General features: G+C 49.6%; 1 protein-coding gene across 1 annotated transcript; it reads right to left on the bottom strand.

Moving 5' to 3' along the window:
- Nucleotides 1-6,204: 6,204 nt before the first annotated feature.
- Nucleotides 6,205-14,302, bottom strand: Ckap4 (cytoskeleton-associated protein 4). Its single transcript, NM_001108740.1, has 2 exons — nt 14,126-14,302; nt 6,205-8,575 (listed from the first exon to the last, which is right to left on the bottom strand). Exon 2 carries the CDS (start codon nt 8,246-8,248, stop codon nt 7,268-7,270), a length of 981 nt encoding a protein of 326 aa, NP_001102210.1. The 5' UTR covers nt 8,249-8,575; nt 14,126-14,302; the 3' UTR covers nt 6,205-7,267.
- Nucleotides 14,303-25,843: the final 11,541 nt, after the last annotated feature.

Raw genomic sequence — 25,843 nt, 5'->3', positions numbered from 1 at the left:
CTAGCTGGGCCTCTCAGGGGACAGCTACACCAGGCTCCTGTCAGCAAACACTTCTTGGCATCAGCAATAGTGCCTGGGTTTTGGTGTCTGCATATGGGATGGATCTGGGGGGGGGCGGGGAGCAGTCTCTGGATGGCCTTTCCTCAGTCTCTGTTCCACTCTTTGTCCCTGTATTTCCTTTTGACAATTCTGTGTTAATATTTTTGAGATGGGGGGGGGTGGCCCCATCCCTCAACCAGTGGCTGTGCCTAACCTTTGGATATGGTCTCTACTGGTTCTCCCTCCCCTTCGTTGGGTATTTCAGACAATGCCATCCTCACTGGGTCCTGAGAGCGAGCCTCTTGCTTTCCCAGCATCTGGGACGTTCTAGTGGCTACCCCCAGTTCCCCATCCCCACTGCTACTCACCTCTGTTCAAATTCCGGACCCTCTGTACTTCTGCCCTGTCTCCTCCCATACCTGATCCTGCCTTTTCCCTCCCTTTCATCTCTCCCTCCCCTCCCCTGTCCCTCCCTCCCTTTACCTCCCATGATTATTTTGTTCCCCCTTCCACACTTTGGTCTTCCTTCTTCTTGAGTTTCATATGGTCTGTGAGTTGTATTGTGGGTATTCTGAGCTTTTTGGAGGGGCTAATATCCACTTATCAGTGAGTGCATACCATGTATGTTCTTTTGTGATTGGGTTACCTCAATCAGGATGATATTTTCAAGTTCCATCCATTTGCCTTTTGCTTATGAATTTCATGAAGTCATTGTTTTTAATAGCTGAGTAGTACTCCATTGTGTAGATGTACCACATTTTCTGTATCCATTCCTCTGTTGAAGGATATCTGGGTTCTTTCCAGCTTCTGGCTATTATAAATAAGGCTGCCATGAACCTAGTGGAGCATGTGTCCTTGTTATATGTTAGAGTATCTTTGGGGTATATACCCAGGAGTGATATAGCTGGGTCCTCAGGTGTTAGGGGAAGGACTGAAGGAGCTGAACGGGTTTGCAACCCCATAGGAAGAACAACAATATCAACCAACCAGCCCCCCCACCACCACAAGCTCCCAGGGATTAAACCACCAACCAAAGAGGGACCCATGGCTCCAGCTGCTTATGTAGCTAGGTGCTGAAGACAGAGTGGGGGGGGGGAGTTCCCTCATAGAAAAAGGGGGGACTAGGGATGGGATAGGCAGTTGTGGACGGAAAACTGGGAAGGGGGAATAACATTTGAAATGTAGTAAATAAAATATCCAATAAAAGAAAGAAAGAAAGAAAGAAAGAAAGAAAGAAAGAAAGAAAGAAAGGAAGAAAGGAAGGAAGGAAGGAAGGTCTGTGATCCTCACCCTTCTCCACTCCTATCACATACAGACCTACAACACCAGAATCTCCAAAAGAAGAATCCAGCAACCAAAATGTGCATGTTCGTGTGTGTGTGTGTGTGTGTGTGTGTGTGTGAGAGAGAGAGAGAGAGAGAGAGAGAGAGAGAGAGAGAGAGAGAGCGCACACGTGCGTTGTGGTTTGCCCTGAAGTCATCTGTATTTTGATGCTAATTCCACTGCCCCAAGGACTGCTGCCTAGTCACTACTCAACCTTCTCCCCATTGAATTTGTAAAGTACAGGTGAGGGGCAGGTACAGGATAGAAGGAGGCCTGTCATTGGAGGAGAAGGAAGGATGGGCAGGAGAGAAGTTTGAAGGAAGAGGAGGAGACTGGAACAGAAAGGAAGAGACAGGAGGGAAAGAGAAAGGGAGAAATGGCAGGACAATGGAGGCTGGTGTAAAGATCTCGCTCTGTGTATTTACAGGTTGTTATTAATGTTCCTAAGGGATGGATGGCACCGGGCTTTGTATGTTTAAGTGGGCAATTATAGCTTATCAATTGGATCTAAGATTATTGTCTTGTGTGTTCTTTTATGTGACAGTTTGAGTGTAGGAAAGTGTGTGGCAGCAGGAGACACTGGGGCACCGAGGAGTTGGGATGTGTTTCTGCCAAGATATCTAGCAGATATCTTGGGGCACCGCTGGACCTAGTGAGGTAAAAGACAACCAATACCTTTTTTTATTTTTATATTTTTACAACAACACACAACACACGTGTGCATGTTCACATGTATGAACAGGTGCGTGAGTGCATGTGCTAGAGGCTAGAAGTTGATGCCCAGTGTCCTTAATTCCTCTCACCTTGCTTTTTGAGACAGGGTCTCTCATAAATATTCAGCTAGTAGTTTGATAGGCTAGTGAGCCTCAGGGACTGGCAAATACTGTGACTCCCAGTTTTGGTTTTTTTGTTTGTTTGTTTGGTTTTTGTTTGTTTGTTTGTTTGTTTTATTTGAGTGCTGGGGTTTTCAGGTCCTCACCAATGGGCAGCAGCCTGTTTACTGACTGTGCCATCTCTCTGGGCCTGTCATCTGCGTTAGCATGGCTTCCTAATGACACTGATCGGTGTTTACAATGGGAGATCCTGCCACTGGTCCGAACTGTGTTATCTTTTGCAGATGAAGGAAACGGGATCCAGAGAAAATAAAAGATGTACTCGCCAGGCACCACTGTCACAGTGTTGTGGCAGCAGGACCAGATCCAGGCATCTGAAGGAGATGCTAGGCAGCTGGGACCAAATGGAGACACCACCGGGGGTTGCGGCTTCTGCAGCAGAGGAGGTTTTAAGAAGTGCACCACAGAGAGGAACTCCGCCAAGTTCCATCAATCTCCTGCGTTGCCACTCCAGAATGGCAATAGACCTCACCGGAAGTCACCAGGGACAGCCCATTTTCTGTCTCAAGGGGATTTACCCATTGCAGTATTCCTATGTGAGTTACAGCCCAGTGAGGAAGGAGATTCAATTAGCAATTTGATGAGGGAAATTGTAATACAAATTGTTCCCTGAAAGATGTTTGATGACTAAAACCACACCGGTGACCCCTGTTCTTTTCCAGGTATCCTTACAGTTAACATCCCCCGTGCTACCTCGCTCTTCCGTCTCTGATATCCCTTTGAGCATCCCTTTCCTTCACATCTCCTTTATTGTCTCTGACAATGTTTCCTTAATTCAATAGTAAATATGAATGAGTCACTCAGAAAACAGGCCGCTTGACTGGGCTCCAGACTGGGTATCCCCGTGTGTGCAACATGAATGCCAGCTGCCTCTCTTAGAGCCTCTCCAGTTGTCAGGGGCGGCAATATCTTAAAGTCCTGCCCCTCTTCACTCCCACCCCAACCTATGCATTTAGCTCGCGCTGTGACTCCTCTCCGGAGCAACTCTCCTGCGGGCTCCTGTCTGAACCTTCAGGAGACCAAGCGGAGTTTGCCCTTCTTCCTGCTCACCTTGCTCTCCTCCAATCCTACAAGGAAGGAGGGGATGGCTTAAAATTCAGTATCATAACTCCTCACCCTGCCTCAAATCCTTTGTCCCATAGAGAGTAAGATTCAGATTCACAGGCCTCCAGGACCTGGTCCCAGACAAAATCCTCAGCCTCACTCCACAGCGCCTCCTAAAGGCAAGATAGGGGAAAAGCAAGAAGAGAGTTAGTGGTCCTGAGTACCAGTGTCCAGCATGGTTCTCTGTTCCTCAACTTCTCTGCACTCAACTTCTCCACTGTCTTGGCTACTCTGAAACCCAGAATCTGTCGCGTGCTGACTTGTAGATGTGCACCCCTGTCACGTGGACTTCATCACCTCCTTATATAGTTATCTGCTTAAGTCACACCCCTGAGCCCACGCGCATGCCTACAAGTGCTTTAACATTATTTTCCCCATCCCCACCACCAGGATCTCACTCTGTAGCCAGCTTGGAACTGATTGCCCTTCCCTCTCCATCTCCAAAGCGTTGGGATTTACAGTTGTGTGCCGCTATGTCCGTTTTATTTCAACCTTGTTATTTCTGGTTGGGGTGTGAATGCATGGGCTCCGGAGTGTGTGCCAAGACTGCCTATAATAACACTCAACCTTCACAACCGCCATGGGGGGGAGGGAGGGAGAGGGAGGGGTAGAGGGGGGCGGGGAGGAGAGGGGGAGGAGAGGGGGAGGAGAAAGGAGGAGGGAGGGAGAGGGAGGGGTAGAGGGGGACCGGGAGGAGAGGGGGAGGAAAAAGGAGGAGGGGAGGGGGAGAGAGAGGGGGAGGAAAAAGGAGGAGGGGAGGGAGAGGGGGAGGGGATGGGGGAGGGGGAGAAGGAGAGGGAGAGAGATCATTCCACCATCAGCCTCTCCATCGGCACTAACAGGTAAACAGCCTCCACACCGCTGGCATGCTTGGAGTCCTGCCTTCATCCTCTCCTCTCCTCTCCTCTCCTCTCCTCTCCTCTCCTCTCCTCTCCTCTCCTCTCCTCTCCTCTCCTCTCCTCCCCTCCCCTCCCCTCCCCTCCCCTCCCCTCCCCTCCCCTCCCCTCCCCTCCCATCCCATCCCATCCTATCCTATCCTATCCTATTGCTGGATCTGCAGTTTCTATATCTTCGGTACCCCATAGCTATTCTTATTCAAAGAATGAACTAACTGAACATTTCCTGAAGATTCCCACCTCTCCTCACTGGGCGTTGTAAACCTCTTCAGACCATCTCTTGTACAAGATCGGCAGAACTGGACACTACACCTCCACCGACACTGTCTTTCCCAGATGTAGCACCCGCAGTTCCTCAGGTCAGCAGTTGAGGTAATCATCTCAGCTGGGCTGTAGGATCACGATCCTACCCCAGGCCCTCACTTCACTGATCTTTAGCACAATATGTGATGGTAGGGCCAGTAAGTGTGAATGAAGAATGAATGAATGAATGAATGAATGAATGAATGAATGAATGAATGACCAGCCAGCTAGACACACAGGTGTACATGACACATCCACCAGTATCCTGCTCCCTCTATTCCATGAGTTGGAGACCACTTCCCTGCTTCTGAAGGTCCAGACAGATGACAGAGGAGGAGGACACAGTCAGAGCTGGAAGTGGGTTGTTGAGGTTTGGTCTTGTTGTCGGTTGTAATGCTAAGTGTGGCCCCTACGCCCCCAGACTTGGAGTCTGCATTTAGACCCAAATGAAGCACCACCACCCCCATCCCACCCCCGTATATTTGGTTGGTAAATAAAAATATCAATAGCTAACAGCTGGGCACAAGAGACAGAGGTGTGGTTTAGGGTTTGGGGGCTTGGGGTCAGAGGGGCCATGAAGAGAAGGTGAAAGAAGCTACCATGGGTTGGGTGAGTCATAAAAACATGGCCCTGAGGGTTGGCCAATTGGAGTTAAGAGCATCCCAGATAAAACATAGTAAGTAGTAGTAATAACGGGTTATCTATAGGAAAGTAGATTTTAGTAGTTAACAAGGCAGATAACTGCCCAGCTCTTGTACTCTTTAAGGCTTATTGTAATATAAAGGTTGTGTGTATCTTTTATCTGAGAAATAAATGGTCAAGGACGGGGTGGAAACCTCGGGACCGGATTAAAAATGTCTACAAGTGGGTCTGAGTCTCACCTCATGATTCCCGATCCATGCTTCTCAGCCTGCTGCCCATTTGGACCGGGAAATGGTGCTTGCACAGTGCCCAGCCCAGGCTGCACACAGGTACAAAATAAGCAGTGTCTGTTTCATAGGGTGGTGGATGGGACCCCAGGAGTCAGGAAATGCCCAGTAGGTGGCAGCCATCTCAGTTCTCAAGGCAGTGGTGCCCCACCTCCCCCAACCACAAGCTAGAACCGGGTAGGGAATCTTTCAAAGACTGGTGCCAGTCTCTCAGACCCTCACCCAAATCCCTGAGGCGGATCCTACTAGGTATTCAGGCTGAGATCTTAAGCAACTACTAGAAACTCGTAATAGATCCAATCATAAGCCAACAAAAGCATGTCCCTGAAATGCAGGAGTGTAGCCTGAGAACCTGAGTTAAATCCCTCTGTACATGGGCCATCACACGCATTAATCCCAGCCCCAGAAGGGAAAAAATGGTTTTTAATTTTACATTGCGGGTAAGAGAGATGGCTCCGAGGTGAAGAGCACTGGCTGCTCTTCCAAAGGTCCTGAGTTCAATTCCCATCAACCATGTGGTGGCTCACAGCATCTGGAATGGGGATCTGATGCCCTCTTCTGGTGTGCAAGTGTACATGCAGGCAGAACTCTATAATAAATGAATCTTTTTAAAAAAAAAATCTCACTGTAAAAAAAAAAAAAAAAAAAGGCTTGAAATGGAAAAGTTACCAATTTCCTAATCCCGAACGTCATCGCTAAGTTGTCACAATCCATTGACTGAAGATCATAACAAAGCTCAAGTGTTTATTAAGAATTAAAAATACTGTAAATAAGCCATACAGTTCATTTCACAGTAAACTAACAAACTTTGTTTTTCTTTTCAGTTTTTTTCTTTTTTTCTTTTTTTGGGGGGTGGGGGGTGGGAAGGGCAAGGCAGTCATTAAAGACAATACCTCTCAAAGGGGCGAGGGTACAGTGAGAACACATGCAGCACACGTGATCCTCACTGACAGACAGGGGCAGAGACCTCTCCAGAGGTCCTGTGATAAAACAAAAAGGCCTGGCCTCCATCTCCCAGGGTGATGCCCGAATCCTTTGTGGAAAAGACAGCTCTCACATCAGAACCCGAAGAACCTCCCCCTCTAGGGTCCCAAATTTACTTGGTGACCCAGCCTAGCCTGGTGACACATTTGCATAGTTACCTTATGACTAGATTAGAGAGAGAGAGAGAGAGAGAGACAGAGACACCATGCTTCTGAAAGTGACCCTCAGGCAGGTTGGGGGAGGGGGGCCTCTTTCACCCATTCAGAGCTGACATCTACGAGTTTTTACCAGTTCTAAATGGAAGACAAGTTAAGGGCCAGCTCATAAAAACCCTGGCTAGGAGTATAAAAAAAAAAACAATAAAATTAATTTTCTTTAAAGACTAAAAAAAACGTGCCCCCCACCTGTTCTTTGTTGTTTTTTTCTATTTTACTATAAATCTGTCAGCCTGACAGGATTTTTTTTTTTTAAGGTTAATCTGCTTCCTGATAATCCCCAGTTAAAGCCACAGCCATCATCTTCCTAGCAGGAGACCCATCCTTTTCTGCACAGGGCTGGGCCTTCAGGAAGCCTAACCAAAAGCAGAAACAGGACTTAAGAAACCAAAGGCATGTGGTAATATCTGCACACAAATTAACCAGAGCCGGAACACCTTCAGCTGGTGTCTGCTGCTCTCCATGGGGTGGGGCAGGGCCGAGAAGGTGGCGGGGAGGGCACCTGGGAGGAAACAATGGGTTTTTTTTGTTTTGTTTTGTTTTTTTGGTCGTAAGAAAGTGGGCCCACACACCCGGTTCGTTCAGATCTTTTCATGGATCTTCTCGACTTTCACGAACAACCTATCCAGATCATTCCGAAGGTCGTCCAGCAGGCCCTTGGCGGACTCTAAGCTATTCTCGTTCGTTTCGATTTTAACAGAGTAGGCAACCAAACTGTCCACAGCCGTCCTGAGCATTTTCAAGTCTGATTCCACTTGGCTTACTGAGGATTTCAGGTTGTCTAGAGAGGAGAGTCTATCCAGGAAGTCCTGAGGAGGCAAGCCCGCGGCCTGGGCTGGGTCCTGGCTGAGCAGCAAATGCACTTGCTCCTGCAGCGACTCCACAGTCCCTGGCAGCTCACCCAAGCCTTGCTTCAGCCCCTTCAAGTCGCTGGAGAGCGCCAGCTGGGTCTCCTCCAGGCTCCTCACCGTGCTGGCCAGGTCAGAGATAGGCCCCAGGCTTTCTACGTGCTCCTGCAGCATGGCCAGGCGTTGCTCGTACTCCTGGCTCTTGGACAGGAGCGACTCCAGGCTCTCAGTGTGGCTCGCAGAAGCCACCTGCATCGAGTAGACCCCGTCCTCTACATACTGGAGCCTGGCGCCTAGGCCCTCCATCTGCTTCTGGAGTTCGTCGAAGGCTTTCGAGTCTCTGAAGACCACGGCCTCCTCTGACCCGTGGGCTCCCACCTTCAGCTGCTGCAGCTCTTCCTCCAGTCTCCTGATGTCCTCTGGGAGACGAGAGGAGGACTCTTCGGACTGCAGAAGCTTCTCCGTGAGGGCCTGCAGAGCCAGGCGCTCTGAGTCGGCCGCCTGCTTGAATGCCTGCTGCTCCTGCTTCAGGCTCACTAGCTCCCGGACCTCTGTGTAGACATCGGACTCCATGGTCTGAAGGGAACTCTTGAGGGCCTCGATGTCCCTCTCTCGAGACTTCATGGAGGCCTGCACCTCCTTCACGGCTTCCTTCAGGACTTTCACGTCCTGACTGCGGTCCCCCTTGGATTCTTCCAAGGAGGCAACCTTCATCTTGACCTCATTTATCTCCTTCTGGCTCCTTTTCTGTACGTCGGTGAAGATGGCGATGTTGTCATTGATGGACTTGGTGAGCTCCGTCAGACGCTCCTCGACCGTGTTCTCCAGGGACGTGAAGTCCCGCTCTCGGGCATCCTTCACCACGTGGATCCCGTCCGACAGGTCTTTGAGAATCTCATTCTGCAGCTTCTGTAGAACTTCACTAATACGGTTGATCTCACTCTCCCCTTCCTTCACGGCTTTCTCTGTGAGATCCTGTTTATGCTGGGAACTTCTCAGGATGGACTCGAAGGTCCCGACTGCGGCTTGCAGAGACTGTACCTAAGACCAAAATCCAGATGTTAGCCGCTGAGAAGAAACAGCTGTGTTCTTTTACGCTACTGCTATTGTCTGCCTTGCCTGTCCTGGGAGCCTCCAGCTCAGCACGCTCCTTCCAAAGATAGTCATGGGGTGCTTGTGGCCATCAACCGCAGGGCCCCTCCGGGTACTCCCGAGAAGGCTCATTACCCCACACATACCTGGCCAGTCAGCATAGACCATACCGACCCTCATCTCTCAGCCAAAGCGACTATGGGTGAACAAGTGCCACGCGGGCTGAAGGAGTGGCCAATACCCCTTCCCATTGAGATTGCTGGCTACAGGGTGAGGGAGGCCTGGAGCTGCTCAGAACAGCACGTGACCAACAACCCATTCATCGACCAAGACATCACCCAGGGAGACAGAGCTGAAACAGGCGAGATCACATTCTGAAGATGTCACTCAATCCCTGAATACTGCTGCATCCGAAGGAGTCTACTCTTGGAACTGTTGGGCCAATCAGAGCTCTTCCTTTCTGCTCTCCCTCCTTCTCTCCTCCCTCTGCTATTCTGGGCTGGCTTTCCAGTGCTTGCAGCCGAGCATCACAATTTTCTTGGGAAAGAGCCTGGGACACATGGAGGAGACACTAGGCACAAAGCTAACACATCAAGGTCTGTGTCATTTCCAGGTGTGTAGTCTCTGGCAAGCCTCTGTCCGCCCTGGACTTCAGCGTCCTCATTTAAAAAAATCCAAGCGGTGGGCCAGGTGATTTCTTGGGACACTCTGGCCTTTGAGAACACACTGTGACTTTCTGCAGCCACCCATTCATCCGGCATGAACTCCACTCTTAACTAGGCTCTGTGCGGCAACTTCAATCAAGCTGGGCTGACACACTGACTCAGAGGCCCTGCTGATCAGGGACCTAGGCCTTATCTGGATGTGACACCTGCAACGTTTTATTTATAAATAAATAAATATAAAGGAAAGTAGAGTTAAGAATCCCAGCGGTGTAGCCTTGATTCCTTCCGTAAGTCCCTAGACTTACGTGAGTTCGGCTACCCATTTCTGGAATATGTAAAAGACACCAGAGGTTGTTACCAGCTAAAGCCATCGGGGAGTGCTCCGTGAGAGGAGTGATGTCATTAACAGTCGACAATTAAATATATTTCAAAAAGGGGGGTGGGGAAGACAGCCATTCTAGAGTTTTCAGGCGGTGGAGAGATGCCTGGGTGGTTAAGAGAACGGACTGCTCTTCCAGAAGTCCCAGGCTTAATTCCCAGCAAACACACGGCTGTTTGCAGGAGTGGCCTGTGGCTCTGGTTCCTCAGAATCTGACGTCTTCCTTTGGTTTCCTCAGGTACCAAGTACATAAATACAGACATAAAGGCACAGCACCCGAACACATAAAATAAAGATAAATCAGTGACGGGGAGAGGTCTCTCCACTTAGAAGCAGGACAAGAGGGCTAGAGAGGTGGCTCAGTGGTTAAGAGCACTGACTGCTCTTCCAGAGGTCCTGAGTTCAAATCCCAGCAACCACATGGTGGCTCACAACCATCCGTAATGGTATCCAATGCCCTCTTCTGGTGTGTCTGAAGATAGCTACAGTGTACTCATATACAAAATAAATAAATAAATCTAGAAGAAGAAGAAGAAGAAGAAGAAGAAGAAGAAGAAGAAGAAGAAGAAGAAGAAGAAGAAGAAGAAGAAGAAGAAGAAGAAGAAGCAGCAGCAGCAGCAGCAGCAGCAGCAGCAGCAGCAGCAGCAGGACAAGAGTGTGAAACAGGTTGCTTGCCCGGCATTCCCAAGATCCTAGGTTCAAGCCCGAGTGCTTAATAAATTGGGTCTGGTAGCATATTCCTGTAAGCTCAACACTCGGGAGAGAGGAGAAAGATCATTAGTTCAAGGTCATCCTAGGCTACACAGTGGGTCTGAGGCTGGCCCGGGCTACATGGAACGCCATCTTAAAAAAATAATTAGCCTACAAGGCTCTGAGGCGAGACTGGGTAGGCAGTTGTCAGCTCAATGTTTCACTGTTTGGTCCTGGATGGGTTACATGCTGTCTGTGTCTTGGTTTTCCTCAGCTACAAGGTGAGACAAAAATAGTACCTGACTCACCGACGGTCACCGTGAGAACTGAATGAGCCTAAACAAAGGAAAGCGCTTCACCGTGCCCAGCGCTCAATGGCCGCCCAAGGCAGCAGCTATTGTCTTCATCGAGGTTGAGCTATGCCCTAAGTTCCTCAGAGGCTCCCGGATTCCACTCACTGCCTGAAGGAGAACCTGAGAGCAGGGATGCGGACAGGACACCCTGGCCACAGCACACGCCCACCGACTGCTCTAGGAACTCAAAGCTGTATTCACTTTCCAAGTCCAACGTTAGATTAGAATGGGGCTCTGGGGGAGAGGGGGGCCCAGAAAGTAGACAATTTCCCTCCCCAGCCAAATACTGCCTGAGCCATTAAAGAATACGCTGAGAAAGGCACTAGAGAGAGAGGGGTGACCTCTAAAACTAGGTTAGTAAATCACAATGCCTTCCTGTTCTAAGCACAGCACTTAAAATAGAAGCATGAGTGGGTGAGTCCAGCACCTGCAACATGGCCGGCTACTTTCAGTGTTTTCTCAATGGACCAGAGAATGGAGGAATTCAGAGCAACGCCTGATAAAGCTTGGGCAGGCCCGGCTCCTCTCCAGTCTCAGGTTGGCTCTTTACAAATGGCCGGGAAGTCAGTCAGATCAGAAACTATTACCAATCCCTAAAGGAACCCAGTGTCTCCCCTTCTGAGGGCATGGAAGGCTGGGCAGCTTTATGCACAGAGAGCTCATAACGATTAATGTGCGTTGGATGTCTGTCCTCCTGGAATGTGGGGGATGTCCGCTGTGCAGGACATGAACATCAGAGATGGAATAATGGCTATAACTCCATCCCTGCTTTCCTGGAGCCTTGCTGGGGTAAGGATGGACAGGATGCTGCTACTAATGGCTGACAGTCCAATGGGGGTATTTATATAGGGTGTAACTCATGGAGCCAAGCATCAAAATCCCAGAATGCCTCATGTCAGGACCTGAACTCATCTGAAAGATGCCTAGAGAAGAGATTGCCAACACCTAAAGGAAGTCCCGGCCACTCTTCACGGAACAAAGATGAGAGACGAGAACGCATAGAGAACTAAAACCCTACAAATAGCTGGTCGTCTCACAAGCTGTCCCTACCAGCCTCGGTGACTCCTGCCATTGCCTTAAGCAGCCTTGGGATGATGGACCAGGGCAAGAGTGGCTGATCTAGAGGCCTACAGATGAACTGCCCACCCCCACTCAGTTAATGAAGCCCTGGACTTGATAACATCATTAACTCTTTTCAAGGGTGGTCACTACTTCAACAGTTTTAAAGCCACGAGGATTCTTGTAGAGCTCATGCAAGGGTGTATATAGGGCATGTTTGTGTGGATGTGTCACATAGTGTGGGGCCTTACGGGGGGGGTAACAATGGATAGCCCAGTGCTACTACTAATGGCTGACAGTCAATGGGGCTGTCAAATACACACCTGTGAAGGCCAGACCGCTCTCCACATCTACTTGTTTGTTTCTTTGACAGGAGGTCTCTTATTGGAGCTGGAGCATGCTGATTTGGCTAGATCGGCTGGCTAGCAGACTCCAGATATATCTTCCTGCCTGTGCCTCCCCAACAGTGGGACTTCAAGTGTGGACTAGCAGGCCCAGCTTTTTACCCAGGCAAGAAACCTGAACTCATGTTCCAATGTTTGCATAGCAAGCACTTTACCAACTGGGCTATCCTCGTCTACCCACCCCCAGTGCCCTCAACCCTAATTCTTACAAATCTTGGTGGTACCTTCCTCTAGCCTGGAGAATGAGAAACAGGCTCAAAGAGGGAAGTGATTTGCATACAGCCGTGTCGGGGGAGGGGTAAAACCAACACAGAGAGACTGAAAGACAACACAGGAAATATTACACCCAAGTTCTTCAACCTGGATCCATCCACTTCGGGCCTCAGTTTCCAACTTCCCCTGTATCTCCTGCATGTCATTCTGTCACTGGAAGGCAAGCTACCGTCTGACCTGCAGGCATGTTCGAGATTGTCCCCTTACCGGTATGGAGACATTCCTTCTCTTGATAGTTCTAATGGCTGGCCCTGTCCTAACCACCCACATACAGACCCAGGGAACTGTCACAAGTCCTTTCTTCCTAAAGTGTATGTAAGTCACCCACCACTGAAACCTACTTGAACAAACTTGATCTGCACCTTTTTCTTCCTCCACATTCTCCGCAGGGCCCACGCACAGCCACACGACTATCAGACTTCAATAAATATTATGACTGATTAGCAAGAGAGTAGCTGGAAGAGGGGAGATGGGCGGAGATTAGACTTCCCGAGGTGTCTCTGTTCTTAGGGTGGTCTGACTTTCAGCAGGCAGCGCAGAACGGCCTACCTGATTCCCCCAGATAAGTTACCTCCCTTGGCCTACACCACCTCACAGGCTGACTCACTCCAGCTGCTCTTCCAGTCTCGAGAGGAAACTCCTAGTGCTGCAGACTCAACAAAAAGTAGAGACTTGGCAGGGCGAGCGGCATGCTGGGAAAAGGAGGCCGTGGTTCCGGGCTCAGAAGTGGCGGGATTTTTTGTTTCCGTCCAGCAACTGAGTTTCATTGAGCAAGGATGTGGGTGGAGGACCGAGAAGGCATAGGGGAGAAGGGGGCTACACTTCGGGTGGAAGGGGTGGAAACTGAGCAGTTTGCCTTGAGAGCTGCGGTCCGGTCAGCTCGCTGGGGAATCCTTCGTCACCAATGGCCCACACTTTCTTAAACAGCCTGCAACTCAAGCCAGCTGGGGTCTGTGTCAACTCACTTTGTGTCTCTACGCCTCAATATTCTGGTCTGGAAAATGGAGTCAAATTTGCCAGCCTTTCCTCTTCCCTCTAGTTAACCTCGGATTAGGAAATAAAACACACGAGTAAGCTGTCTACACACCACAGGAGTGTGACCTAATATCTATGGCCTTGTGTTTCCCCTAAAGTTGGAGTAGGCTACTTCAAAGGCCCACATGGACTTGTTGGTCCAGCTAAGGACAAGGGACCTAAAGATAGACACCATTTCATCTGAACTTAGCAAATGACTAAGCTCACTAGCTTTTCCTTCCCCGCAAATCTCTGAGTCTATTAAAAACTGGCTCGGATGACTCCTGCTGGCATAGCCAAGGTGAAGTCTTGACCAAAGGCTTCCAGGGATGCGCTGATTTCCCTTCCAGCTTCCTCTTCGGGCAACTCTGCCCATTCAGCGGTTCTTAATGCAAAAAGAATGGGCTACGTGGAGCCTGCCGGCTTCCTTACAGGTCACCGCTAATGTCCTGTGACAGGCCCTTGGCCCACCCTCCTTGGGCCATCCTCAGAGTCTGCTCCATTCCTCTCTGAGACCATTAACAAAGCGGGTCTGGGACCGCCCTAGCAACTAGGGAGCTGAGGTCCCAGCTCTTGCCACAGGACCTGGGCAGGAAAGGAGCAGGGCCACTTCGAGGAGGGCAGGAGTGGAGTCCCGACCCCTCCAAAGCTGGAGTACCCACCTTCTGCTCGACGCCCTGCAAGCCCTGGCCCAGCTCATCCCTCTGACGGGAGAAGTCCTGGTGGCCACGCCGGACCTGCTGGACCTCTTCCAGGACGTGATGGACATACCAGCCGGAGAAGGCGGCCGCCGCCACCAGGGAGAGGTAGAAGAGAAAGTTGAGCAGCCGGCCAAGCCTGCGCGAACAGGACGCAGAGGACGCGGCGGCGGCGGCGGTCGAGGACCTGCCGCGGTGGCCGCCCCGGTGCGCCTGATTCTGCGGGTGCTGCGGCGGGTGCGGCGCGGGCGGCTGCGGCTGCTGCGGCGCCGGCGGCGGCTTCTTCGCCACGTCATCCGCGCCGCCCGACGGGTGGGCGCCCTTGTCCGAGGGGCTCGCGGCGCCGTGGCCGCCCTTGGAGCCCCTTTGTTTGGCCGAGGGCATGGCGGCGGCGGCGGCGGCGGCGGCGGCGGCGGCGGCGGCGGCGGGATGGGCGAGCGGGGCGCGCAGCCCGGGACGCTGGCTCGGGCTCCCACGGGGACTGCGCGGGCGGCACGCGGGCGCGGCGGCGTCGGAGCGGCCCGGAACGTGGGGCGACGAGGAAGGAGGCCGGCCGCGGAAGGAGGAGGGGGCCTGGCTCCAACGCCGCCGCGGCGCCGACCCCGCCTCCCGGGAAGGGAGGCCGAGCCCAGCCGGAGAGCCTGCCACGCAAGCCGGCCGCTGCCCCTCCTCCCTTCGCCGAGACCCCGAGGAGGACGGGCGGGGCCCAACAGGGCGAGGCTGGGCGCGGCTGCCTGGATGGCCGAGCCTCCTAGTGCTCCGGCTACCGGCTACCCTCGAGTGGAGTCAGCGGGATGGGGGGTGCCCCTGAGCACTGTGCTGAGTGCAATCCCCACCTGGGCGGAGGGGGGAGCGCAAGGGGGCGCGGAGAGAACGGCTCTGGAAGGTGGGGATGGGACGGGGACCGGACGCCCTTCTTGCCCACCGCTAACCCGAGAACACCCCTCCCCTAAGGCCGCCCTGCAGCCAGGCCAGGCATGTCTCTTCCCGAGGATTTTTAGGCTCAAAGGACTCTGCACCCATTGGGTATGGACTATACGACTTGTCCTAGGGAACCGAGTTACTGCGTGGCTCTCTTTGCCTGGCCAGTAGGCTGTATACAACACCCCCAATCCCCTTGGTTCTCTTTTCTTTTGGGTATCATACAGTCTTTCCTGGAATGCTCTCGGTTGAGTGTAGGGAAGCCACCCGGCACCCACACTCAAAGACCCAGGTCGAGTTTGTCACTTCCACATTGTAAAAAGAGATATAACAATGCCAGGCCTCGTGCTTATCAGCTTCCACGGGCTCTGAAACCCTCGCAGAAGCCTTGATAGGTTGGGATTTATACGTGCCCATTTTATAGGAAAGACACCGGCTGGAGCCCCAGTCCCAGCAGAATGCCTCAAGGTCACACACAGCCATGTTTTGAACCTTCTCCCGATGCTTCTGAAGCCTGTGTGTGGGAAACTAGGACCCACCATCAGTTCAGATTCACTGGTAGTGGCGATCTGGGCCTCCCCCTCAAACCTCTCCCACTCATACCTGGCTCCTGTAGTCCTAATGTGTGCCTGGTAGAAGTAGGGATGCTATTTCTTCTGTCTGTAACTTCCTCCCAATCTGCTTTGAAGCGGAAAATTTTAGAAACAAAACTGAAATCTTCCCATGTTCAAATACCACCACTTCCAAACTTTGGCTGTCACGTGCCCCATACCCATCTTGAGAGAAGTATTTGCAAGGAAACACTCTATATGCACCTTTACCAGGAAAAGACTTTGCTGAAGACCCACTGTGTGCCAGAGAGATGTCTGTCCATTGCTAGAGGCGCTTTCCTTGAGGACAACCTTGTTGCTCCTCATTCTTTTGGTAGCTCACTTTAAAATCTGAGTGGGCACATATGTGCCTGTGGTCATGGGATCTGTTTTACGGGCAGGTGGGTGTGGGGGAACAAGTAACCCCTAAGAACCAAGAAGATTAAGTGTAAAGAGAACTTGGAAAGCAAACCTTGAGCTGAACACAGGGTAGAGAAATGAGGAATGATTTGGAGAATGGATTTGCATAGTGGGAGAACAGAAAGGCTATTTCTGAGCAGGAAGTGGGGTAAGCCCGACACCTGTCTTGACTGGAAGGGTGTGTGCTGTGTACAGAGATGAGCTGGGCAGAATGGCTGCCGATTGCAAAAGGCCAGACAAGACGGTAGCAAAGCAAGCAGGAGAGTCACTGCCATTGTGGTGGAAAACACAGAGTAAATTAAATTTAGGCCGGAGTGTTCTCTAGTGAAATCATCTGCTCTAGACAGAAGAGAACACCCCCTCCATGGGCTGAAGAGCAGGAGCTATAGTGGGAAACCTCCTAGTTCAACGAAGCGTAGGATTCCTCAGTCTGAAGGTCAGAGAGACAAGAGATGATTATCCTAAGATGACCAGGACTACCTTACTTGAAAACCACCTAAGTTCAAGGAGTGGTTAAGATTACTGATGTGTGAATAGAGACCTCCCCCCTCCTCTGCGTTAAGAAGACAGGCAGTGAGTGTGCTGGAACCCAGCCAAGCTCTGGCCCGAAGGCAGGAGCCCTGTCTGTTCTTTGAGCCATGGCTCTGCCATCAAATTCTGTGACCTTGAGAAGTGGACTTAACCCCCCCCCCCCCGCCTCCAGATTCCAGGGCCACCTTCTCTATAAAGCACATCTCTAAAGCTCTGTTTTAGTATGACATTCTTCTGTTCCCTAGAGAAAACAGTCATTTGTTAGTGAACACAATCAGTGATGTGTAGATTTCTTTTTTCTTTTTCTTTTTCTTTTTTTTTTTTAGGAGTTACATGTGAGGGCCAAATTGGGAATGGAAGACCTCTCAGCGTTTCTCCTGTCGAGCCCTGGGAGAATAGTGAGTGACAGGTCAGGGCAATGCCTCAGCTGATATAGTCCTTGCCTGACTAGCACACAGACCTGCATTTGGTCCCCAGAAGCGATGTTAAAGGCCATTCCAAACCTGGGAAGATGACTTGGTGGGTTAGAGCATTTGTCAGACAAGCATGAGGACTTAAGTTTCAATTCCTGGGACTAACATAAAAGGGCAGGCATGGTTACAAGAGAGTGTAGCCCCGGTGAAGGCTAGGACGTGGGGTGGGGGGCACAATGGTTTCTGAGGTGTGGTGGCTGCCTGTCTAGCTCCAGGTTCAGTGAGAGGATGATGCAGGTTCATCGAGAGATGCTTGCCTCATTAGATAAGTAAGGTGGAGAACGGTAAGGCAGGATACCTAAAATCTTCTCTGGCCTTCATATGAAAGCACATGGACTTGTGCACTAGTACACACACACACACACACACACACACACATATACACAAACAACACACACACACATATATATGAACAACATACACTACACACACATATAAAATACATACACACACATATATATATACACAAACAACACACACACATATATATACACAAACTACACACACACACATATGAACAACACACACACATACGCACACACAGTGTGGAAGGGGGACACACTGGATATAGTGGTTAAGGCCGTAACTCTGGAATAAACTTGGGGCCACATTTGGTTCTAGAACCATCTGTAGAACATGAAGTCCCTGAATTTCAGTGACTTCATCTAGCAACTGGTATAAGAGTTGGTTCACCACACTATGGAGACTGCAGGAGAGACACCATGTGGCGCTTGTTTCCTAGCAAGGCTCTGTGAAGAGAGGGTAGCTAATGCAGTCTGCAGAGCCACTGAGGACACACAGAGCTTCACAGAGCCCCTATGTCCAGATTTCAAGGATTTTCTTTCATCGTCATTTCTAGGAGTGCCTCACACCGTATGTGGCTCCCAGACCACAGGCTACGATGTGTTTAACTTTAAAAGGCAGTCAGTGTTCTCTAAAGTAAGGTGTTCAGTTACACCCGTAGGAGGAGGGGACCTGCCCAGAGCCATTATGGTAGTAAACCTTGTAGAAACTGGGATTTCTAGAGATTTCCATCCTTCCGACTTTCTGTATCAGCACAGCATGCATCCAAGGGACGTTCCTCCGTCCCTCCTGCCTTCTCTTCACCCTAAAGTGTGTAGAATGGGTGAGGAGTGTGGATGAGGAGCCAGACACATCTCTCCCAGACATGCAGCAATTCCAGGAGACCTCCGGACACCCACGAGTTGCGCAGACTAAATTATAAGTTGAGTTCTGAGAGCCTGTATTCTTCTTGGTTTCCCACATCCCGGGCAGGATGCCTGAGTTAAAGAGCCACCAGGAATGTCAGTAGCTCCCTCTCGGTTCTGAGACGATACAGTCCCCAGAAGCGAAGCCCCAGATCCCCAGAACTTCAAAGATTCATAATTCTCCTTCGAAGACCCACCTCTCCATGAGGTGTATTAGCAAGACTTTGTGGTGTTTCCTTCACACGGTACCTTCATCTCCCGCTTCCCCTGAGCTATTCTTCCAGTGCGATCAAAGCTGCTTACACCTTGGTAGCTGAAATAACTCCCAGCCTGGCCTTTCTGCTTAAGGATGTCCTATTGTCTGTGTTCAGGACGAAAGTCAACCTATCTTCATGGAAGTGCAAATCACATTGTGTCACACTTCTGTCCCAACCCCTCTTAGGACTTCATGCAGCCACACTGGCCTCAGTATGCCAGGTATCTTACTGCCTAGGGACCTTTTGTTTCCTGGTTCCCTACTTGTTGCCTGGTTAACTGTATCTCCTTGACTGTCTTCTTTGATTGATTTTTAAGATTTATTTATTTTTCTATGTGTGTTGGCATTCTGCCTGCATGTCTGGGTGAGGGTGTCCGATCATCTGAAATGAGCTACAATTATGAGCTGCCATGTGGGTACGAGGAGTTGAACTCAGGACCTCTGGAAGAGTCGACAGTGTTCTTAGCCTATGAGCTATCTCTCCAGTCCTGACTGTCTTCTCTTAAACATTTTTTAAAAGATTTATTTATTTAATGTATATGAGTACTCTGTATCTGTCTTCAGACACACCAGAAAAGGGCATCAGATCCCATTACCATGTGGTGGCTGGGAACTGAACTCAGGACCTCTGGAAGGGCAGTCAGCGTTCTTAACCACTGAGCCATCTCTCCCACCCAACTGTTTTCTTTTAAAGGTCACTTTGTCCTGTATACACTTTCTCTCTTTCTAGCGTTCATTCTTCTCTACCGTGTCTCTGTTTATCTGTTATCTGTTTCTTCTCACAAATTTAAGCTCTGAGCTCCATGAGTGAAAATGTTACTTAACTCATGTGTCTATCCCCGGGGCCTAGATTGATGCCTGGCATATAGTAGATGCTTAATAAACATCATGATTATCACTTGACTAAAACCCCTTTCTGTAAAAGCCAAAGATATGGGGAGGGTACTGTAAAAATATTATCTACAGGACACACCGTGGCCTTTGCTCTCATGAACTCATACAGCTACAGGTACCTGCACAAGATCAAGCTAGCCCAAATATGGGCATAGATAGGGAAGGCGCTTTCTAAGCTCTGCCCCTTCATGAGGAACTACTGGCAGTTGATAACTGGTTGGGGACATTTCCCAGGATCTGGATGGCCTCACACCTGTGTACATGTGGGCAACACTTATTTGACTCAGTGGGTTTCTGAAAGGACATGAGATTTGTATGGGGGATATAATGGGGGAATCTAAGGGAGCTGGAGGGCATAAAAAATCAAAATACATGCTGGAGAGATGGCTTAGTGGTTAAGAGCACTGACTGCTCTTCCAGAGGTCCTGAGTTCAAATCCCAGCAACCACATGGTGGCTCACAACCAACTGCAATGGGATCCAATGCCCTCTTCTGGTGTGTCTGAAGACAGCTACAGTGTACTTGTATATAATAAATAAATAAATCTTTTAAAAAATCAAAATACTTTTTATACATGTATTAAATTCTCAAAGAATAAATAAATGTGATTTTTAAAGGAGAAAGGTTCATGAGCACCAAAGTTCATCTCTCTGCTTCCTGATGGTAGGTCCAATGTGGCAAATCATGACCCCTTAAACTAGCCACCAAAATAAAGCCCTTCCTACCTGAAGGTGTTCCTGTCAGATATTTGACCTCCGTTACAACAATGACAATAAACCTAATTAATACAACGGGATTCCCCTGGGAAACACTGGGCTAAATCCTGAACACGGGAGATACAAGGTCAATATGTACACATCCGGGGGTTGCAGAGAAGGCTCAGCGACAGGAGCACCCCCTGCTCTTACAGAGGACCTGAGCTCAGGTCCAGGTACCCATGTTGGGGGCCTCGTAACTACAACATCAGCTCCGAGGAGATCCTACTGCCTCTAACCTCAGAGAGCATCCGTGGTCCTGTGCGCACACCTTCTCAGAGGCACACGTAATTTAAAATAATTTCTAAAAATCTTTAAGGGCCCAGAAGATGGCTCGGTGGTGAGGAGCACGTGTTGCTCTTTCAGAGGACCCAGGTTTAGCACCCACAAGGAGCTTTCAACCAGCCGTAACACCGTGGGATCTGACACCCTCCTCTGACACTCTTCAGGCACCAGGCATACTGTATGTACAAACATATACCTATATACATACAAACGTATAGACATAGTACCTACATGCAAAACACTCATATTCAGAAAATAAACAAATCTAAGTTTTTAAATGAATTGTTAAAGGTAAATCAATCATACGTATACTGGCAATGAAGAATAACCTTTCAAAACCAACAAATAAAATCCATCTAGGGTCTTCCCTTTGATAATATACGGCATCATGCAAATCCATCTGTCTAGGGCTTTTGCTTTCATAGGACAACCATGGGGAAGAAGAGGGGGAAAGCAAGCCAGAAAGGACAACCTCCCAGACCTTCCATGGGGTGATGGGGAAACTAGCCAGAATGCTGATGGGAATGGGATGGGTGAGCATGGTGGGGATGGGAGGGGGTGGGTGAGCATGGTGGGGATGGGAAGGGGATAGGATGCTACTGCTCACAATAACCACCATGACTGTGACAATGAGAGGCCAAGGGCCGACACCATAGGGCTGAAAGGAGGCTGTAGTGACTAGCCCATGCCTTTAATCTGTCACTTTTCCTGGTTGCTTACTGCACGATAGCCTCCATGGCAGGAGCTTGGCCTGCAGAACCTCCTTTAAGACTCAGTAAATTTCTGAGGAATGTACCACAGTACTGGCACACCTTACTGATGGGGATGCTCAAGGTGACATGGCTTGAGAATTGTGGTGGACGGCTAGAATCCCGGCGACTGAGCCTACAGTTACAATAGCACACAAATGTGGAGACCTGTGGTTCTCAGATAAGATCCAGGTTCTTCAAGCTGCCAAGTGTCTCACACTGGGAATGGAAGGGGAGAGCAGGGGAGAGAAGGGGAGAGAAGGGGAGAAAAGGGGGGAGGGGAGGGGAAAGGAAGGGGAAGGGAGGGAAAGGGAGAAAAGGGAAGGGAACCTCACCTCAGCCTGTCAGTGGTAATTCACTTCCCTGTTGAGGGAAGCTACCTCACCTCAGCCTCCCCTCTCCTCCTCTTCCCTCCCTTTCCCCCCTCCTCCCCTTCCCCCCCTCTTCCCTCTCCTTTCTGCCTCTCTCCTTCCCTTCCCAATGTGAGTAATTCACTTCTGTGTTGCTCCTCCCTAAGACATATAGTGGGTGTGTCACAGGCAGAGAAAGACTTCTGAGAACCACTGGTTGAGCATGGCCTTTCATATCCTTCACATCTAATTCCTCCTCTTCTCCTTCCTTTAACCCCTTCCTACTCTTTGCAGAGCTGACTGTGTTTCCCCTAAGTTGCTCCGATTTGCCATTCTCTCGGGAATTCAGCTTGCTGGTGCTTTTCTTGCCTCCACTCCAACCCTCCAGCCACACACCCCCAGCTCCCAGGTAGGACCCAGCACTCATCGTGGCCTGACATCATTCCTATTTACTCACCACTAGCCACTCCAGAACAGGCCTGTGATTTCTTCCTTTTTTATCTCCAGAGCAAAGTGGCTGTCTTATGTAGAGCTTCTATTGCTACGACAAAACGCCAAGACCAAAAAGCAAGTTGGAGAGAAAGGGGTTTATTTGGCTTACACTTCCACATTGCTGTTCATTACCAAAGGAAGTCAGGACAGGAACTCAAGCAGGGCGGGAACCTAGAGGCAGGAGTTGATGCAAAGATCATGGAGGGGTGCTGTTTATTGGCTTGCTTCCTGTGGCTTGCTCAATTTGCTCTCTCATAGGACGAATGGATTATGAGCACAGGGAAGTCCCGCCCACAAGGGGTTGGGCCCTTCCTCATCAATCACTAAGAAAATGACCTACAGGCTTGTCTGTAACCTAGTGTTACGGGAATACTTCTTAATGGAGGTTCCCTCCTCTTGGAAGATTCTAGCTTGTGTTAACACAAAACTATCTAGGACAGTGGCTTATCTGAAAGAGACATTCAACACAAGATGGATGGATGGATAAATGAATGGATGGGTGGGTGGGCGGACCGATGAACAGATGGACAGACAGATGGGTGGATGGGTGGATGGATGGATGGGTGGATGGATGGATGGATGGATGATAAATGGATGGATGGATGGATGGATGTGTGGATGGATGGATGGGTGGGTGGATGGATGATAAATGGATAGATGGATGGATGGGTGGGTGGGTGGATGGATAAGTGGGTGGATAGGTAGAGGGATGGGTGGATGAGTGGCATTTAAGTTTGCCCAAGGCTCTATAAACCTCACACCACATAGTGGCTTGAATAATGAATATTTGTTTTCTCCTGGTTCTGGAGACTAGAAATAAAAAATGTAGACACCAGAGGTTTGCTTTCTTTCGAGGCCCCCTTTCTAGGCTGGTAGATGGTTGCTGTGTCTTCTTCTAATCTTTGCTTTGTGCACATGTGTCTCTTGGGTCCCTCTTGTCTTTTGATAAGGACACAAGTCAGGTTAAATCATGAAGCACTCTAACAATCTCATTTTAACCTAAGCGGCCCTTTAAAGACAGTCTCCAATGCAACTCAATGTCTACACTCTTTGTATAGTCACTGCTCAGGTACTAATGGGACTAGACATACTAGAAGCCTTCAGTGTATTAATGTAGGAAGACAGCTCAGCCCACAGCTGATGGAAGGATGGATATAACTGTAGATGGTCTAGAATACTGACCTGGTTTTCAACATCCTCCACTATCAGGAATTCACCCTTTAATGAAGAGAATGTCAGGACTTTGAAAATCTAGTGGAAGTGGGTATTATCTGTACATGTAATGGTTTATAAGAGGTTCAGACAACACATTGTAAATATGTATTGTTAATCTAACAAAAACTGAAGAGAGGGGCTATGCAGACAGGATAGATTCCTAAGAAATTAAGGCAGAGAATTAACTATCAATCCTCCCTATGCAGGATTTTTATCCTGCCCTGCCTTGCTCAAGCGCCTCCCACATCTTCTTATTGTAATCAACCCACAATAGCAGGAGGGCTAGGGTTAGGGTGTGGCAATCCTATCTCCACAACTATCTGAGGTTCGAACCAGTCTGCCAGCTCTCGACCTCCAGCTACCTACACACTCTCCTTTGTTCTGGTCCTTCTTCCCAGCCCTCCAGCTTAGGAGTCCCGCCCCCTCTTTCTCTGGGAAAATGTGGTCCCAGTATGCCCTTCTCTTTCCCCAGGCTGTTCCCTTGACCATGTGGGTTTGAGCAAAAGTTGTAAGTGTGGCTGGGTCTGTCTGATCCTGTCTGGAAGACACTGTGCGTGTGGTTCCGTTTAGTTGTGAAACTTCTCTAAGTCCCAGTTTTCTTCATTTGAAAAGTTGCATGACTATCTCCCAGGACCTGTGAAAGGTAATAAATACTGAAAGGCCCATTGTGGCTGGGCAGTGGGGATACACACGTTATCTCTGTGAGTTTGGGGCTAGCCTGGTCTACAAAACGAGTTCCAGAACAGCCAAGACACAGAGAGGCCCCCGTCTCAAAAACAAAAAGTCCATGGTAAGGTTTACACACACACACACACACACACACACACATACACACACACACACTTACGTTAGATAGTGCCAACCAAGTAAGTCCAGGACTCTATCTAACATTCAGAAACTACCTGAATATTTTCGTGGTGTGCGTGTGCACTTGTGTATGTGTTTGTGTTTATGTGTGATTGTGCGTGTGTGTGTGTATGTGTGTGTGTGTGTGTGTGAGAGAGAGAGAGAGAGAGAGAGAGAGAGAGAGAGAGAGAGAGAGAAAGCCTCCCTACACTGGGATTCCCAGTCCTGAGGCCTAGGGTCTCAGTGAAGTACTTGTGAAGTGGCCGGCGTGCTTTGTTCCAGGAGAATGTGTCTTATGGTACAGTTACTCCATTATCTTATCTCTCCCCCAACATAACCCTCCGGAGCGTACTGTTCGCTAAGCTATCTTGCTGCTTGTCACTGGGTACATAGTGGACAGACTGAGGAAGCATTTCTTCCATTCAGTTCATACACAGACTGAGCAAATCTGATGGGGAGGGGATGACAAGAGTAAACACAACAGTCCAAAGTCCCCGTCTTCTGAGGATCTTGGGCTAGCAACTGAGCCTAGCACAGCCATCACATAAGGGGTTCCAGGCAGCAGCGAGTGCTAATCGGGGCAAGAACAGTGAAAGGGGAGAACTGTGTGGGGACGGGAGTCACAACATTAGATCGAGTGTCGGAGAGACCACATGGAGAAGGTGACGTCTGAGAAAAAGAAAGAAAAAAGAGGAAGAAGTCTGAGGTCTAGTCAAAAAAATTATCAGGGACGGGGGCTTCTGAGTAGATATGAACAAATGCAAAGATCACGTGGTGTATCCAGGAAACCAAAAAGAGACCAGTCTAGCCAGTTTGGGCAGCAATTCATTTCATAAATATTTACTGTTTATCGAATAGAAGGAAGCCAGACCTGGCACACAGTTCTCAGCGCGTCATTAGCGTTGCCTTTATGAATTACGGCCACCGCCTCTCTCCCAGCACCACAGCACATTACCCACAGCAATACTTGATATCAAGGAGAGCTCAGAAACCTGGGGAACTGGATCTCACCAGCTGAAGCCACCGTTCCTAACCACTCGTGCCTGTTGCCTTGGAGTTCGACTGCCCTGGAGACTTCTGTGTCCTTACCTGGGCCTTATGTTCTAAAGAGCCTTAGATCTTAATACCAGAACTGTATATAAATGGGGTATAAGGAGCCCTTTGCTCAGTTTCTGTTCTCTCAGACAGGCAGAGGGAGTATAGGATTGAGGCTTCCAATCACTTTATAGGCCCCTGGCTAGCAGCTGCCTGAGCCTTGGGCCTAGCTTCCATGTCAGCTCTGATTGGATGGCAGCCAGGAAGAGGAGTCTGCTGTCTGAGACTTGGATCCGCCTTCCAGAAGGTTCCTGTGTAGAAGGTGATTGACAGGGCAAGGAAATGAACGCCCCCAGGGCTCTCTGCCTTTTGGATGGATGATCTCCGAGGAATCCTGGTCTGTTAATTAATCTCAACGTCAATATTTGGTGTTAACTTGGAATACTAGGCAGCAGGAAAAGTCATTTTTTAAATGATTATTGTGTAGAGGTAAGTTCTCAAGCACTTGCCAAATAGAAGAGATGTCGATAAATATTTGTCAAATTGCAGAACGAATATCAATGCTATAAATTGAAGGCTGGCAGATCCTGGGAGAAGGATGGCGCCTTGTGAAGTACCTGGGAGAAGGGTGGCAGATCCACCCTTCAGAAATGAGAGTCTTG

Source organism: Rattus norvegicus, chromosome 7, assembly GCF_036323735.1.
Source record: "Rattus norvegicus strain BN/NHsdMcwi chromosome 7, GRCr8, whole genome shotgun sequence".
Lineage (NCBI taxonomy): Eukaryota > Metazoa > Chordata > Mammalia > Rodentia > Muridae > Rattus > Rattus norvegicus.
Note: the sequence above shows the minus strand (reverse complement) of the source record. Positions and strands in the feature narration are given on the sequence as shown.

Excerpts from the sequence above, each read along its gene's own strand:
- Ckap4 (NM_001108740.1), bottom strand. The coding sequence starts at position 8,248 with ATGAAGGTTGCCTCCTTGGAAGAATCCAAGGGGGACCGCAGTCAGGAC.